Here is a 13,955-nt window from a genome sequence, read left to right on the forward strand (position 1 = left end):
TGCCAGCCTTTGAGAAAGGAGATGGACAAAACTGTCAGGAGAGTAAGTGACCCTGCTAAAGAGAAACGTTCGTTTCCATTACAACACATGTGAACGGCGATGCTACCTTTAATATTCTACCTTGCACGGCGACTTCCACACTGAAGCATACCAAAGCACAAAATCACCACATTATACACGCAATTCCTGCTCCTCTGTGGTCTATGACAAGGATTTTTTTTTTTTTAAACCCAGGATAGCAAAGTAGCATTATGGATTTGGGCTCAACGTGTTTGGGGTCCTCTGGGCCTCATGGATCGGGATGTCCATTTCTCTCCCCAGGTTCAGAAGTTTTCAGCCATTATTGCTTTAAATACATTTTCTTTACTTCTTTTTCTTCTTCTGTAATACCTATAATGAGAATATTATAGGTATTTTTTTTTCCATTGTGTCCCATGATCACCATAGGCTTTCTTCACTCTTCATTTTTTTCTTTTTACTCGTCTATAATGGAGTAATTTCCAATGTCCTATCCTCCAGGTTATGGATTCTTTCTTTTACATGGTCAAGTCCACTTTTGAAACCCTCTACTGAATTCTTCATTTCTTGTGTTTTTCAATTCTAGGATTTCTTTTTTTTTTTTTTTTGACGGCTATTTCCTTGTCAAACTTCTCATTTTGTTCGTCCAACTGTTTTCCTAATTTCGTTAGTTGTTTGGGTTTTCTTGTAGTTTTACTCAACTTCCTTCAGAGGATTATTCTGAATTCTTTGACAATTCATAGATCTCCATTTCTTTAAAGTCCGTTATTGGAGCTTTATTAGTTTCCTTCGGTGTTTCATATTGACCTGATTTTTCCTTGACTCCTCATGTTGGTATCTGCACATCTGGGTAACTGGGCTCATCTTGTAGACTTTGTAGGTTTGCTTTGGCAGACACAGTTCTTCATCAGCTCCGTTTGGGTTTCCGAGTGTGATTTCTGGGAACGACCTTGGGCAGGTGGAGCATGCTGTCATGGTCTCTTTCAGGGCAAGGGGGCAGGGGTGTGTGCCCACTGGCTCAGAACTGGACAGGACTGACACCTTGGTGCCCTACCCAAGTGAAGCTCTAGGATGGGTTCTACAGTTGACTGAAGTTTCTGGTCAGGCTTCCTAGATGGTCAGAACTGGGGACTATATTCAGTAGTAGATAAGCCTAGGAACTAGCCTTCCAGCCCTGGCAGGGCAGCAGGATGGGACCCGAGGTCTGCAGAGCTCATTTTTTAGCGACCCAAATTAGGCCAGAGTGTGCACTGAATTTCCTGGTCAGGTGAAGCCCCCAGTTCTGCTCTATACTCTTGGTTCAAGTACCCCTGTATGTAGGGCTGCCGAGTGGGCTCTGCAGCTTCCTGTAAGCTCTGGTTCGGTGCGCTGGTTGGACAGGCTAAAGGCTGTGTTCAGTGATGAGTGAGGCTATGAATGACATTTCCTGCCTCAACACAGTGGCAGAAGCATCTCCAAAGCTAGGAGGACTCTTTGTCTTAACTCAAGCAGACCTGCTTGGCAAGTTCCCTGACGGAATAGGGCCACTGGCTTAGTTATGCAAATGGTCAGTTCTGGCCTGCCTCTCGCTCAACTGCTGCTGGGCCACAGGGCTTCCAGGAGTTATCCCTAGCCATTCTGGGCAGAATGGGCTGGAAGACACTCTCCAGAGCCAGTGTGGCTGTGTCTCCCCTTCCCTGCCTGGGTAAGAAGGGGAGGGGTCACTCCAGGCTACTCTCAATGTCCTCAACAGGCCCTGCAGGCTGGGAGAGGCCGGGAGCTACCCTCAGCCTTGGCTATGAATGAATCCCTCTGCCTGTGCCAAGTGTGTAGCACGGAAACACTCCGGGCCAGGTACGGCCTTGCCTCTGGGGACCGTCAGCTCTGCATGCCCCCTCTTGGCTCGTGAGCCACTGGGCTGTATTGCTTCCAGGAGCTGGTGCCAGCCCTTCGGGTCAGACAGGGCCTGAAGACACCCTCCAGAGCTGCCGAGGCTGTGATTCCATTCCCTGCCCAAGCAAGCCAGTTATAGGGCCAGCAAAACTCCTCAGCTCAGGATCCAAATCAGGTAGGTCTGCACTCCGCAGTTCCCTGGTCAGAGCGCGCCTGGGACGTGGTTCTGCAGATGAGCAAAACCACTGCCTGGGGAGACTGCCGCGGCACTGCAGGAATGAACCTGGTCTGCCAGCATCCACATGCTCGTTGCCGGCTCACCCTCTTCTCAGTGTGTGTGTGGGGGGTCAGATTCCCAGTGGGTGAGCCACGCACACTCCCCTGCGATCCCCGTGGTGCAAGATCAGAGTAGGGGCTCCCACCAAGCAACCCAGTGTGCTAGGGTGGGGAGCTCGCTGTCACCACTGAGGTCCCTTTCCACTAGACGAGGAGGGGAGACCTCTCTGCGTGGAGCCGCAGTGGCGGGGGGAGAGGCCGTGCGGGTCAGTGTGGAACTGCTTCCCTCACCCTGCTAACACAGTCTGCCTGGTCTCTGTGAGGCAGGGGGTGCGTCAGCCTCACCTCCACGTTCAACGATTCTCTCAGCAGTGAGGAGTGAAACCAGGAACAACCCGTGTCTCTGTCTTGGAGACATCACCCCTGGAGTCCTCCATCTTGAGCTTCATATTGAACGTCAGTGTTACTCCTACAGTTGTCACTCAAAGACCTTGTTGTTGCTGACATTTACGGTTTAAACCAGGAGTTCATAGATACGAAAGCCATCATGGGCCTATCCCTGGCGTCTAAGCCCTGACGAGGCCCTGATGAACACAGAACCCTGGGTGCCAATTTGGTGGACTTAACCGTATCTAATACTCACATATGTATAATGAATCTCACAGACGGGGCTCATTTAAGTGAGGCTGCTTTGGGACTACAGAATTTTGACCTGGTATAGGAAGATGTGTTTTTAGGTCATTACAATTCTGTAACTAGGACGCATGAAGTTATGAAGGAAAAAGCTTGACTAGCCATTGCTTGTTACCCTCCTGTGAGAACAGTTATTTCCTTTCCCTCACGGTCCTGGAGCTCAACTCTCTAAAGCTGCTGTGCAGCTCCATGGCTGTGCTGTAAGAGTCACCGGTGAGGTGTCCGGCCTGCGGAGAGCTGCTGAGTCTCCTCCTACATACATACCCTGTTGAAGCCTGCATGCAGGAGAGGGAGGACCGAGGCCTCTTCACGGTCACCCGATCTGCAGCAAAGCAGAAAATGCAGTCACTCAGCAGATACAAACCAGGGTTCCTCACACTGAAACATGGAGAGAGAACAATGAGGCAAGCATGGCGTTTGCTCTACCAGTGGCTTCCTGACCAGCATGTGCCCACGGGATGCACCTGCCTTCCAGGACCCACATCTGCCTTCCAGATGCAAAAAAAAGGGAACATAAACAGTAGAGAAAACTCCAGCAGTGTGCCCGAAAGCATCACCACAGGTCCACATGAGTGGCCATCTCCAAAGCTGGGCTGCCCTTGAAAGTTGCAACAAATGGATGGGACAAGGTTGGTCCGATGCTCATCCCAGACACCGCTGTTCTTTATGCTGTCCCCAAACCTTCTGGAAGCACAACTCCCACCCCAAGACCTGGCTAGGTCCAACTCTCAGTGTGAGGAAGACACCTGGCACTACAGACTACAGCACCCCATAGCCAAATGCAGAAAAAGGGTCATCAGGAATGTCACGTTAGAAAGGAAAAAGAGAGAAAAAAAAATGGATTATCGTCCCTCATTTCACAGGAAGGTTTCCTACACTGAGCCTACAGCTGGGTCTCGGAACTTCATTTGGGTACAATGTTTGCTCATCATAAAGACATGCTACATTTCTGCTTCCATCGTTATAAGAGAGAAAGGGCATCCCTGAGATAGCCAGCAAGTAACATGGAGTATATACCTTGGAAAACAGAGAAGGAAAATGGAATAAAAGATATTAGGTGGAGGAGTGGGTGACCAGGGAGGGAAATCCTGGGGCTTGTTTGTGGCTTTCCCCATAGCTCACGCCTTCCCTACAGGGAAAAGCAGTCCTCCTTGCTTTTTCTACTCAGGAACTCCACATTCTACCTTCTTCGACTGATAAATGAGGAGGGGCACAAAAAGAGTCCGAAGCTGTTAATAACATTCTATTTCATAAGCTGGGTTCCACAAACTCAGCATTCATTTTATTATTGGTCTGTATCTATATAAAATATTTTATTTTAAAAACAGGGGGGGAAAGGGTGGAAAATAAGCCATAGCAAGTCCTTATTTGTCAAAGATTTGTAAGCATTTCTGCTACATGCCTAAAGTAAAAAAAAATTGTGTTTCACTTTTGGGTTCGTGGAATGAGCCAGCCTTGGGGAGTATGGTGTGTGGCCTGGTATACTCCTGGAATCCATGCACAAGACTCAGAACACTCTAGTAACCCCTCCCAGTGCCCTCAAGACAAAATACAAGGGGGTGATGAAGGCTAAATATACCTTGGTCCCCCTCACTCATTCCACTTGAGACCCCAAGTCCCACCAGGATAATGAGATCAGGAACCAATGGGAATGATTTCTTTCCTTTCCTTGGACCAGAGCCCATGGTAGGAATGAAGTGAAGCAACACAGTTCTTAAAAACAGACTCAAGGAATAATAGGTAAGAAGAGTCTTTGGTTGGGGTAAAACTTTGTAGCCACGATTTCTTCCTGTACCAATAAGCAGTATTTCAAATCTCCCCTGGGCCAGGCTTGCCTGGGGGAGACCTCAACTCTCCTGTCTCCATTGCTGGCTTGTCGCAGAATCTGTGCCAGCTCCCATAATGGGGCCAAGTCCAGTAGGGCTCTAGGCCCTCATCAAAGGCCTTCTTCTCTCCGAAGCGAAGGATGGCTACTAAATGAATACAACAATTTTGATACTGCAAGGATTCCAATGACTGTAGCTTGTACCAGCAGCGTTTGTTCCTTTTCGGTCTCTCATTCTAGGGGGTGGCCATTTCAGACAACAAACCCAGCAGAGAAGCTTCTCATCCCACTGTCTCGTACCTATAGCCCAATCCCTCTTCTGTTGCCTTCCAGCATGGGCATACATCCTACTGTCCTGCTTCTAGACACAGAGCAGTCCTGACCCCAACTATACAATCCTTTCCTTCCAGTGTATTTAGTGCTTCTTTGTGCTCATGCTATAATTTGTTTCTTCTCCAGTGAAAAACAAGAAGTCTGCTACCTCTTTTCTTCAAAGAAAAAAGATGAGTGGGAACAAATTCTCCCCAGACATCTCCCTCAGATCTTCTGTTCATTTCTAGCACGCAACGAGCACCCATTTTCTCCTCATGTGTACTAGTATGGGTTAACAGCAGTTAAGGATGACAGAGAGAAACCTAAATATATCCAGAACCTCGCAACACAAAGGACACCCCCACAGAGCGAGATCTAAAGTTGGTGTTGTGGGGCCAAGGGCATGCCCACTGCTCTGCTGGCTCACAGACTGGATTCCATCAGACACATGTTTCAGAATGAACAGTACTACCGCCAACTGGGGATGGGAGTGGGGGGGCGGGGGAGGAGCTTACGCTTGTGAAACCACCGCAAGGATCACCGTGTGCTCGGAAGGATTTGTGGCCCGGATCGACCTGCAACGAGAGAGCTCCAAGTCAAACCAGGTGATCTGGGCTTTGTTACAATGAACAAATGTGGAACTTGACATTGAAAAATGGCACAAAACCCAATCTTCCTCTCAAGAGAAAGTCTGAAAACATGTAAAGACAACAGAGAAAGATGCCCTTAAAGATTAGGACAATCTCTGTTTTTCCTTAAAAAAAAAAAAAAAAGTTTTTTTTTTTTTTTAAACGCCTGGGCAGTTGTCCAATGGGTCAGATCTGCCAATTTTTCACTTCAAAAACTGGCAAATTCCACTTAAGTTCCATGTTTTCTGACTGAAATTCCACTCTGCAAAGAAACTGGCAGTCCTACAGCTCTCCGGTTATCAGTTTGTACTTAGGGAGCTAATTGCTTTGCATCTTTTTTTCTTTTAAAATAGTAGATAGCTCAGAAAGATGACCTTATAATAAAAATTAAAATACTCGCTGGCCGCTGGACATACCAATTCAGGTTGAAACTCGTAAGAGCAATACAAAGAGCTGCCTAATTTGTTTTGGTCATACTGTTGTTTGTGCTGAAATGCTTTCAGCGAGTGGGTCACAAACTAGGGCTGGGCAATGCTGTGGTGCGGCCACTGTCCCTGCTGATCCCCGCTGTACCATGACCACCTGTGTGTTGTTTATTCCCTAAGATTTTAATAGGATTGGACTGCGTAAGGATCTAGAACTTTGAGGTCCATGCATCTTCTTACAACATGTGCTATTGTATGCCGCAGCTCTGATTCTGGATTATCCTGGTCAGGGCTCGTGAATGGAATGAACTATTAATAAAAGGCCACATACTTGAAGCTTAGTACAAATAAGCCTGCTTGTTTTGACCCATTTCCTCCATCTGGACTCTGTTTATTTTGAGATCCCCGGGAAGAGAACCATCATCTCTAAGAACAGAAGGCTCAAGGCTGCTCCTGAGTAATTTGTGAAACAACATGTATTTGTTGTTCTTTCTAGCTATTGGCATTTCAGCTCTTCTGCACTACAACATATTTGTACTACAGCTCCCCTAGAAAAAGCCAGCTTGTATTGCTTCATTTCCTTCAACTCTCACATTTCTTGACCTTTCTCAAAAAAGGTACTTTCCCAATTTCCTATTCCTTGAGATCTCACTCTACGTGGGTGGGAGGTTCAGGAAAGTGACCAGCTCTCGTCTTCCTGGGAAGTACAGTTTCCCATGGTAGATAAATGGCGTTTGAACAAACTCCTTAAGTTCAATGCCTTAACTCACTGTGGGACAGGAAGAGTAAGTCAAGACCCCCTATTAAGGCTAGCACAGACTACTTCCTATTCAGCCACCCCATAGCACAGGTCTTGATGAGGCCAAGGTACCGTTTTTTTTTTTTTTACCTAAGAGCCTACTGAATTCTCAGCAGAAATAACAGTTACCACCTAATGAAAAAAATGCATAGCAAGTCCGAGGTGCACCCTATTGTCTAGGGAAATACTAAGCACTTCTCAGCCTTGTGCAACCTCTTCCACCCCAACGGGAAGTCAAGGCTACACTGCAAGGCTACGTTCTAAGGAGTGGGCCTCAAGAGGCGCAAACACTGTTAAGAACGTAACTGGGCTAGAGCCCATGCTCCCTTAGCTTCTTTTGAAACTGGCTTTCATTTTGGGGGTTGCTTCCTGCTGCTTATCTCTTCTTTCTCATTCCTCCAAAGGAACTGGTATAGCCAGGGAGACCCAGACCTCTTCCTGGTGGAGAGGACTAAGGGGAACTGCAATCGGTGGGGTAGAGGTCCAAGGAAGCATGTTAAGGTCCAGTCTAGCTCAAAAATCCAGGGATCTTGGACCATGGATGACAGTAATGAATGTACATCTGCCAAGAGCGTGTCCCTTACTCATTTTAGGGGGACATGTACTGGCAGTCGTGCATTCAGGAATCTGGCTGCCCTGAACATAACAAGTAAGAGTCGGTAAACACACCTCCTGATACACAACCTGGCTTCTGACCTACACAGATCCCCCACTGTTTTTCTGTGCAGCTAAGACAGAAGTACATTAGATAAAAAAAACTAAATTTCTTTATATTCAAGGAAGATTGTAAAGCTTATCTGCTAAATTTCTTCACCTGAATAAAAAGAATTTATTTTTACACCTGAATCTTGTCTTAAATCATTCCATGTATGCACAAAGGACAGTGGTGTTTCTACTACAAAATCATTTAAGAAAATTAAGTCAAGACCAAGAAAAAGTAGATCTAGTTATAAAGGACCAAATTCTATCCTGTAGATCATTTAAAAAGAAAAAGTATTTTTTTCTTAGTATTTCTTACTAAATATTTAGTATTTATTTTCTTAATACTGAAAGTACCATCCAAATATTTTATGATACATTTATTCATATCTATAATAATTTAAAAAGAAAATATTTCTATGTACAATAGTAAGATTATTTGAGGCCAGTAAGACATTTTAAAATAGGTTCTATAAGAAAAATTCTTCTTTGAGAAACTGAGAAGGATCAAAGAGTAACAAGGCAATGCCTATGATGAGAAATGTCTCTTAATCCAATCATTTCTTGTCAGGGTGCCAAAGGATCTAAGAAGCCACTTCCTTACCTTTCATTTCACTTACTAATATTCAAGAAAATTCCAGCTCCATATGTAATTGGAGTCTGTGCTGGTCTAGCATTTAATTAGTGACCTCTTGCTGTCTAGCTTCAAAGCATTCCACTTGTGCTAAATGGATCAGTTCATCCACAGAAAACTCTTATGATTGCATTTATTTATGAACAGGCATGCATTTTTCCCCCTGGAGTGCAAGCATTTCTGTAAACAAGTGGGGCGTTTGGATCCCTGGAAGATTTTCTGCTGCGGTAAAGTAGCTGCTTGTGCTCCCCAACCGCTGTAGAATCTACCCATCTGTGTCAGGCAGGGAGACATGTGTATTTCACACATTTCCGATGTTCATTTTGGGACAGAATAATTAAGATTAAAATATCTGGTTTAAATCCAAACCCCATCTGTATACCAAAAACTGTGTGAATTTCAATGTCTCTTGCGTGTGTGTGTGTGTGTGAAATATGAGCAATACTTGGGGGGAAAAACACCTTGACATTTTCAGAGACACCCAGCTCACACCTCTAAATTCACTGGAACTCAAATGTGGAAAAACAATAAAGGGTGAAATAAATCTATAGGAGGAGCTATAGCTTTCATCACAGAAATCTGCACAGACTGCTTAGACACATCAACACACATTTTAGAAATACTTGGGATGGAACTAAAGACATCTCTAAGTGACGGTCATTCTAGGCTATTAAGTGAACGTTTAACGAGCATGTTACATTAGGAAAGGTACCTGCACACGGCTTCTGCATCAAAGTTGCGGGTTTGTCTGTGATCTATTACGATAATTTCATGATGTTTATCTAGAAAGCATTCAAGGGCTGACTCTGGAGTCCGAGCAATATTGCATCTATAACCAGCTCTGTCACAGGCCCACCAGAATCCATCACTCTGACTATCTTCCTTTGCAAAGATCAGCAAAACCTGAAATACAAAAGAGCATCTTAGAAGCAATCATCCTCCTTACAGACCGTATTAAACATGAGCCTACAGTATACAGGTTTAAAATGCGGCGTCTAGAGAGGAACTACCTGGGTTCAAACCCCAGCTCCTCCAACTGATTCCAGTGTGTGTCTTTGAGCAAGGTATTTCATCCCTTGTGCTATAGATTCTCCACGGTCAGATGCGCCTCCCTAGCTAGCTGTGAGACCTACATGAGCACGAGTAGGTGCTCAGTCATTCTGGGGGGTTGTTACTCATTTTTAATTTCCCAATTGGCTTTGTTGTTAAGTATATTAAGCAGTGAAATTATTAACAGGAGAATTAACACAGCTGGGACTATGGTTCCCACATACACATGTTTGGTTTCAGTGCAGGTGGTGTTGGCCTCTCAGTACCTGGAGGTCAACTCTCTGATCTTAGTAATTAAATCCCTTTAAAGACACAGGAAAGGGAAGGAACTCAAAGGAACTTCAAAAACTAATTCTAATACCCAACCCCTGCTGGAATCTGGAAAGAATGACCATGCAAGGAGAAGGTGATGCAGCTAAACTGAGGAAAACCTGTCCCTTCTTGCCTCATTGAGAAGTGTGGCCCCACTGGAAAGAAGGTACCAGACTTCACCCTGGTCGCCCTCACCAGCCCCTGGGCTCCAGCGCCCAATTCTCTGGCGGAAAGCCAGAGACAGCCTTACCACCACCTGAACTGGTTCATTTATTTGCTTGATCATGATCTATCTTCTCCACTGGGACTGAGCTTCAGGACCACAAGGAACTGCCTGCTATGTTCCCTATTACCCCCACCCCCACTGCTGTGCTCAGCACCAAGCTGTCACTTACTAGCTGCTCAGCAAATATCTGGTGAGGTAAAGGTTAACTACCTGTAGAGTTTCCTACAAAACACAAAAGGGTTTTACTATTATTACAAATAAGAGGTCCAATAGAAACACCTAATTATCTCAAGACATGGATAAAGCGTTGAATGTTCTTGAGCATCCACTCCTAAAGAATTAGCAACAGAAGGGGTTTTTTTTTTTTCCTCAACAAGAAAAGCCTTTAAACCAATAACCAGTATCATTCTTTTCTTTTTTAAAGATTTTATTTCTTTGTCAGAGAGAGAGAGAGAGAAAAAGAGAGACCATGAGTGGGGAAGAGGAGCAGAACGAGAGGGAGAAGCAGGCTCCCAGAGCCTGATGTGGGACTCGATCCCAGGACCCTGGGATCATGACCTGAGCCGAAGGCAGACGCTTAACCAACTGAGCCACCCAGGCGTTCCAACCAGTATCATTTTGATGATGAAATATAAAATGTGTTTCATTTAAATTCAGAAAGACAAACTGTCCAACCATTATATTTTCAAAATGTTTTATTAATTGAGAATTGGCAATATACTGAAAAATAGACACAACAGTCTAATAAGCCTAATGCACCCATCTCCCAGCTTCAGCAATAAACCAACTCCGGGCCAGTCTGGCTTCATTTCCATCCCTGCCCACTTCTCGACTCTGACATTAGTTTGCAGCAAAGCCTGCATATCACATCATTTCAACTGCACGAATCTACTGGAGATAAAGACTGTTTAGGGGCGCCTGGGGGGCTCAGTCGGTTAAGCATCAGCCTTCAGCTCAGGTCATGATCCCAGGGTCCTGGGATCGAGCCCCACGTTGGGCTCCCTGCTCGGTGGGAAGCCTGCTTCTCCCTCTCCCTCTGCCTGCCCCCCCCTGCTTGTGCTCTCTGACAAATAAATAAAATCTTAAAAACAAAACAAAACAAAAACCACAATACCATTTGGGGGCGGGCAGCAAAGCAACACTTATTGAGCAATAGCAAAGTGATAGGACAAAGCCCCCAAGGAGGGAGGGGACCCAAGGGGGTTGCCCCCACAATACCATTTCATACCTAAACTTCCCCAATAGCTCAACATCATTAAATATCTGAATATATCATAAATGTCATTTGTTTTACATTTGTTTAAATCATTTCCTGTTTCCCAAATGCCACGTTTCCAGAAGAGATATTTTTCAACAGGATTTTGCCATTTTCTTCTTAGCACATGGCTTAAAATCATACCCTTGTAACACATAAGGCAGCCAGCCAGACTTATTAAGAGCTCATCTTGGTCTGTCACTCCTCTGTCCAGAGAGTGTTTCTAAGAGTTTTTGACCAAAGAGCTAACTTCTAGGAAGAAGTGAGAGTGGCTCTTCCAAGGGAATTGAAGGGCATCGCCCTGTGGATTTGATAATGAAAAGAAAGCCTTCAGATCAAATAAGAGAGCTACAATGAAAAAGTCAGGTAGAATCAATTGGTTTGTGTGTAAAGTCATTGGCCCTCTACTTGGGGTAGCTATGGTATTAACAAGAAAAACTCCATATACAGAGCCTCAAAGTCAGCAAAGGTGAGAGAATTTCTTCTGTCATCTGGCTGGCTAAATGAGGGATTACTAAACAAGAATCTCACCACTTTATGTTTCCTTTACACTATTTGGCCTCAATAATTGACTAATACAGTAAGAACACAATTGTATTCCCATGTTGGACATTGCTACAGGTTAATCTCATATACCTTATACATCCTCTGAAGAGAGTGTACCACTTTTGGAAAAATAATATTATTGAACAAAAATTTCCCAAGCACCTGTTATGTTCCAGGAACAGTTTTGAGTTGCTTAGAGTACACTGATGAACAGAGTAAAGACCCCCGCACTGGAGAGGGACCAAGAGCACGCATAATAAGCAAGCAAACGACACAGCATGTTAAAAGCGGTACGTGCTACCTACAAACAGGGAGCGGTAAGCAGGAGCCGGAGTGGGTACCGACTGCTGCATTAAGTGGGTAGGCCTCACTCACAAAGTAACAGATGCAAACGAAAAGGAAGGAGACAAAAAGGAAGCCAAATTGCTATCTGAGGGGCAAGTATTCGTAGCCAAAGGAATGGTTCTATGGGGCCTACAGTCGGACGTGTGCCTGACGCGTTCGAGGAACTATAAGGAAGCCTGTTTGACAGAGGGGAGGGTGACAGGGAGAGTCTAGTTCTCAGCAGAGGGTTACATCAAGGTAAGGCCATTTCAGGAACTTAAACTAGATTTCACATGAAAACTCACAACCGACTCAAAGGGAGAAACTCTCTTCATCGGGTCTTGTTATTTTTCTATAGTTCTGATGCTTTGACATCTGGAGCCTTGCCAACCCTGCGGAGACCGCTTCTGAGGGTTGGCCAATTTGTAGAGGTAGCAGGAGACTTGCCTAGGAAAGCACCCTTCGAAGGCAAACCAATCCAAAGCCCATACTCCTACCCCATCTTTTATCATGCCTTAATGCATGGAACCACTCTCCACCTGCCCTCATCACTCCAGGGCCAAGTACCAACCAACTAGAGACAACAGCTGTACCCCGGATTCCCCTGAAATGATTCATACTAGCCAAACCTGCTTACCCTCCCTTACCCATTCCTTCCCACAGAAGCCACAGGGGAGGCTCTTGGCCATATTTTCCCCTTGCTCTCTCTGCCTCCTTGACCAACCCTGGTGCTCTGTGTGTGGTCCTTTACGGCAAGGCATGGCCCCTCCTCTCAGTGACAGACTGTTTAATCATAGTCCTTTCCTGATCGGTTGGCCTCACTGTACCCGAATAATAACATCTACATTTTAGAACAGGACTATATTATAAAAGCACTCATGAGAGAATTTCTTTAGGTAGTATTTAAAATTCTTCCCATTTAAGGCTGATGTATGGAACTTTTAAATTACTATACTGTACACTGGAAACGAATCTAACACTGGTTGTTAACAACTGGAATTAAAGTAAAAATTTTAAAAATAATATTCTTCCCATCTATAAAAAAAAATCAGAAAAACTAGTTTTCAATAATTCAACTCCTAAGTGAAAAAGCTACAGGAATTAAAAATATATACATTTTAAAGTACTATAGTAATTACCCTTTTTGGATGTAACCAGGCTTGGACTCTCCGTCCCTATCTCCCAGCACAGCTGGGCTAATGATACTCTGTTTACAGAAATTTGGAATTTGAACAAAAGAGACACAAAAGCTGGGAATTGAGACCTGTGGCTCGGTGATAGTAGAGACAATAAAAGCCTTCAACTCTTGCTGTCAAAGTACTCAGACAGTCCACAGCCACACTCTGTAAGGCACAGCTTCTCAATTCCTCCTTCAAATCTACAAAGAAAGGGGCGCCTGGGTGGCTCAGTCGTTAAGTGTCTGCCTTTGGCTCAGGTCATGATCCCAGGGTCCTGGGATCGAGCCCCGCATCGGGCTCCTTGCTCCGTGGGAAGCCTGTTTCTCCCTCTCCCATTCCCCTTGCTTGTGTTCCCTCTCTTGCTGTGTCTCTGTCAAAAAATAAATAAAATTTAAAAAAAAAAAATCTACAAAGAAAAAAAACTGCACAAATATGTTTAATTCACTTATTTACTTGGTTGTCTAAGGCAGCTCTTACTTGCAGCCAAAGAACAAAACCAAAAAGACCTTAAGCACTACAGTCCCTCCCCGTATTTAACTTCCTATTTATCACTATTTAGTTTGTCAGAGGTGGCCATTTTAAAATATTTTTTGGCCATTCACTGAGGCCAATCTCAAAATGTCAGAAAATATACTTTAAAAATCAGTTCTAAAGGCATACAAATGAATTGGATTTGTGAAGAATAAAAGTTAACTGACCCTTTTTATTTGCTCTAAGTAACACGCAGAACATTCATTCAAAGAGTATGTATTGATGATCTATCAGGTAAGAACTGGGAGTAAAAAGCTGATAGGGATGGACATAGTCTAGTTTCCGTCCCTAGAGAGCAAGCAGATGAGACAGGTAAAGATAAACACAATAAATGCACTATGGAGTGGTGAT

General features: G+C 44.6%; 1 protein-coding gene across 6 annotated transcripts in view; it reads right to left on the reverse strand.

Annotated features, from left to right (window-relative positions):
- PDE8B (phosphodiesterase 8B) overlaps nucleotides 1-13,955 on the reverse strand; it is a 247,949-nt gene that overhangs the window by 91,710 nt on the left and 142,284 nt on the right. For all 6 annotated transcript variants that reach the window (XM_032404155.1, XM_032404154.1, XM_032404153.1 and 3 more), the window contains exons 3-5: nucleotides 8,895-9,085; nucleotides 5,512-5,571; nucleotides 3,124-3,181 (exon numbers count right to left, since the gene is read on the reverse strand). In XM_032404155.1, coding sequence (XP_032260046.1) covers nucleotides 3,124-3,181; nucleotides 5,512-5,571; nucleotides 8,895-9,085 — 309 coding nt within the window. The remainder of the gene's footprint in view (nucleotides 1-3,123; nucleotides 3,182-5,511; nucleotides 5,572-8,894; nucleotides 9,086-13,955) is intronic.

The sequence above is a fragment of the Phoca vitulina genome, unplaced genomic scaffold, assembly GCF_004348235.1.
Source record: "Phoca vitulina isolate PV1807 unplaced genomic scaffold, GSC_HSeal_1.0 scaffold6, whole genome shotgun sequence".
NCBI lineage: Eukaryota > Metazoa > Chordata > Mammalia > Carnivora > Phocidae > Phoca > Phoca vitulina.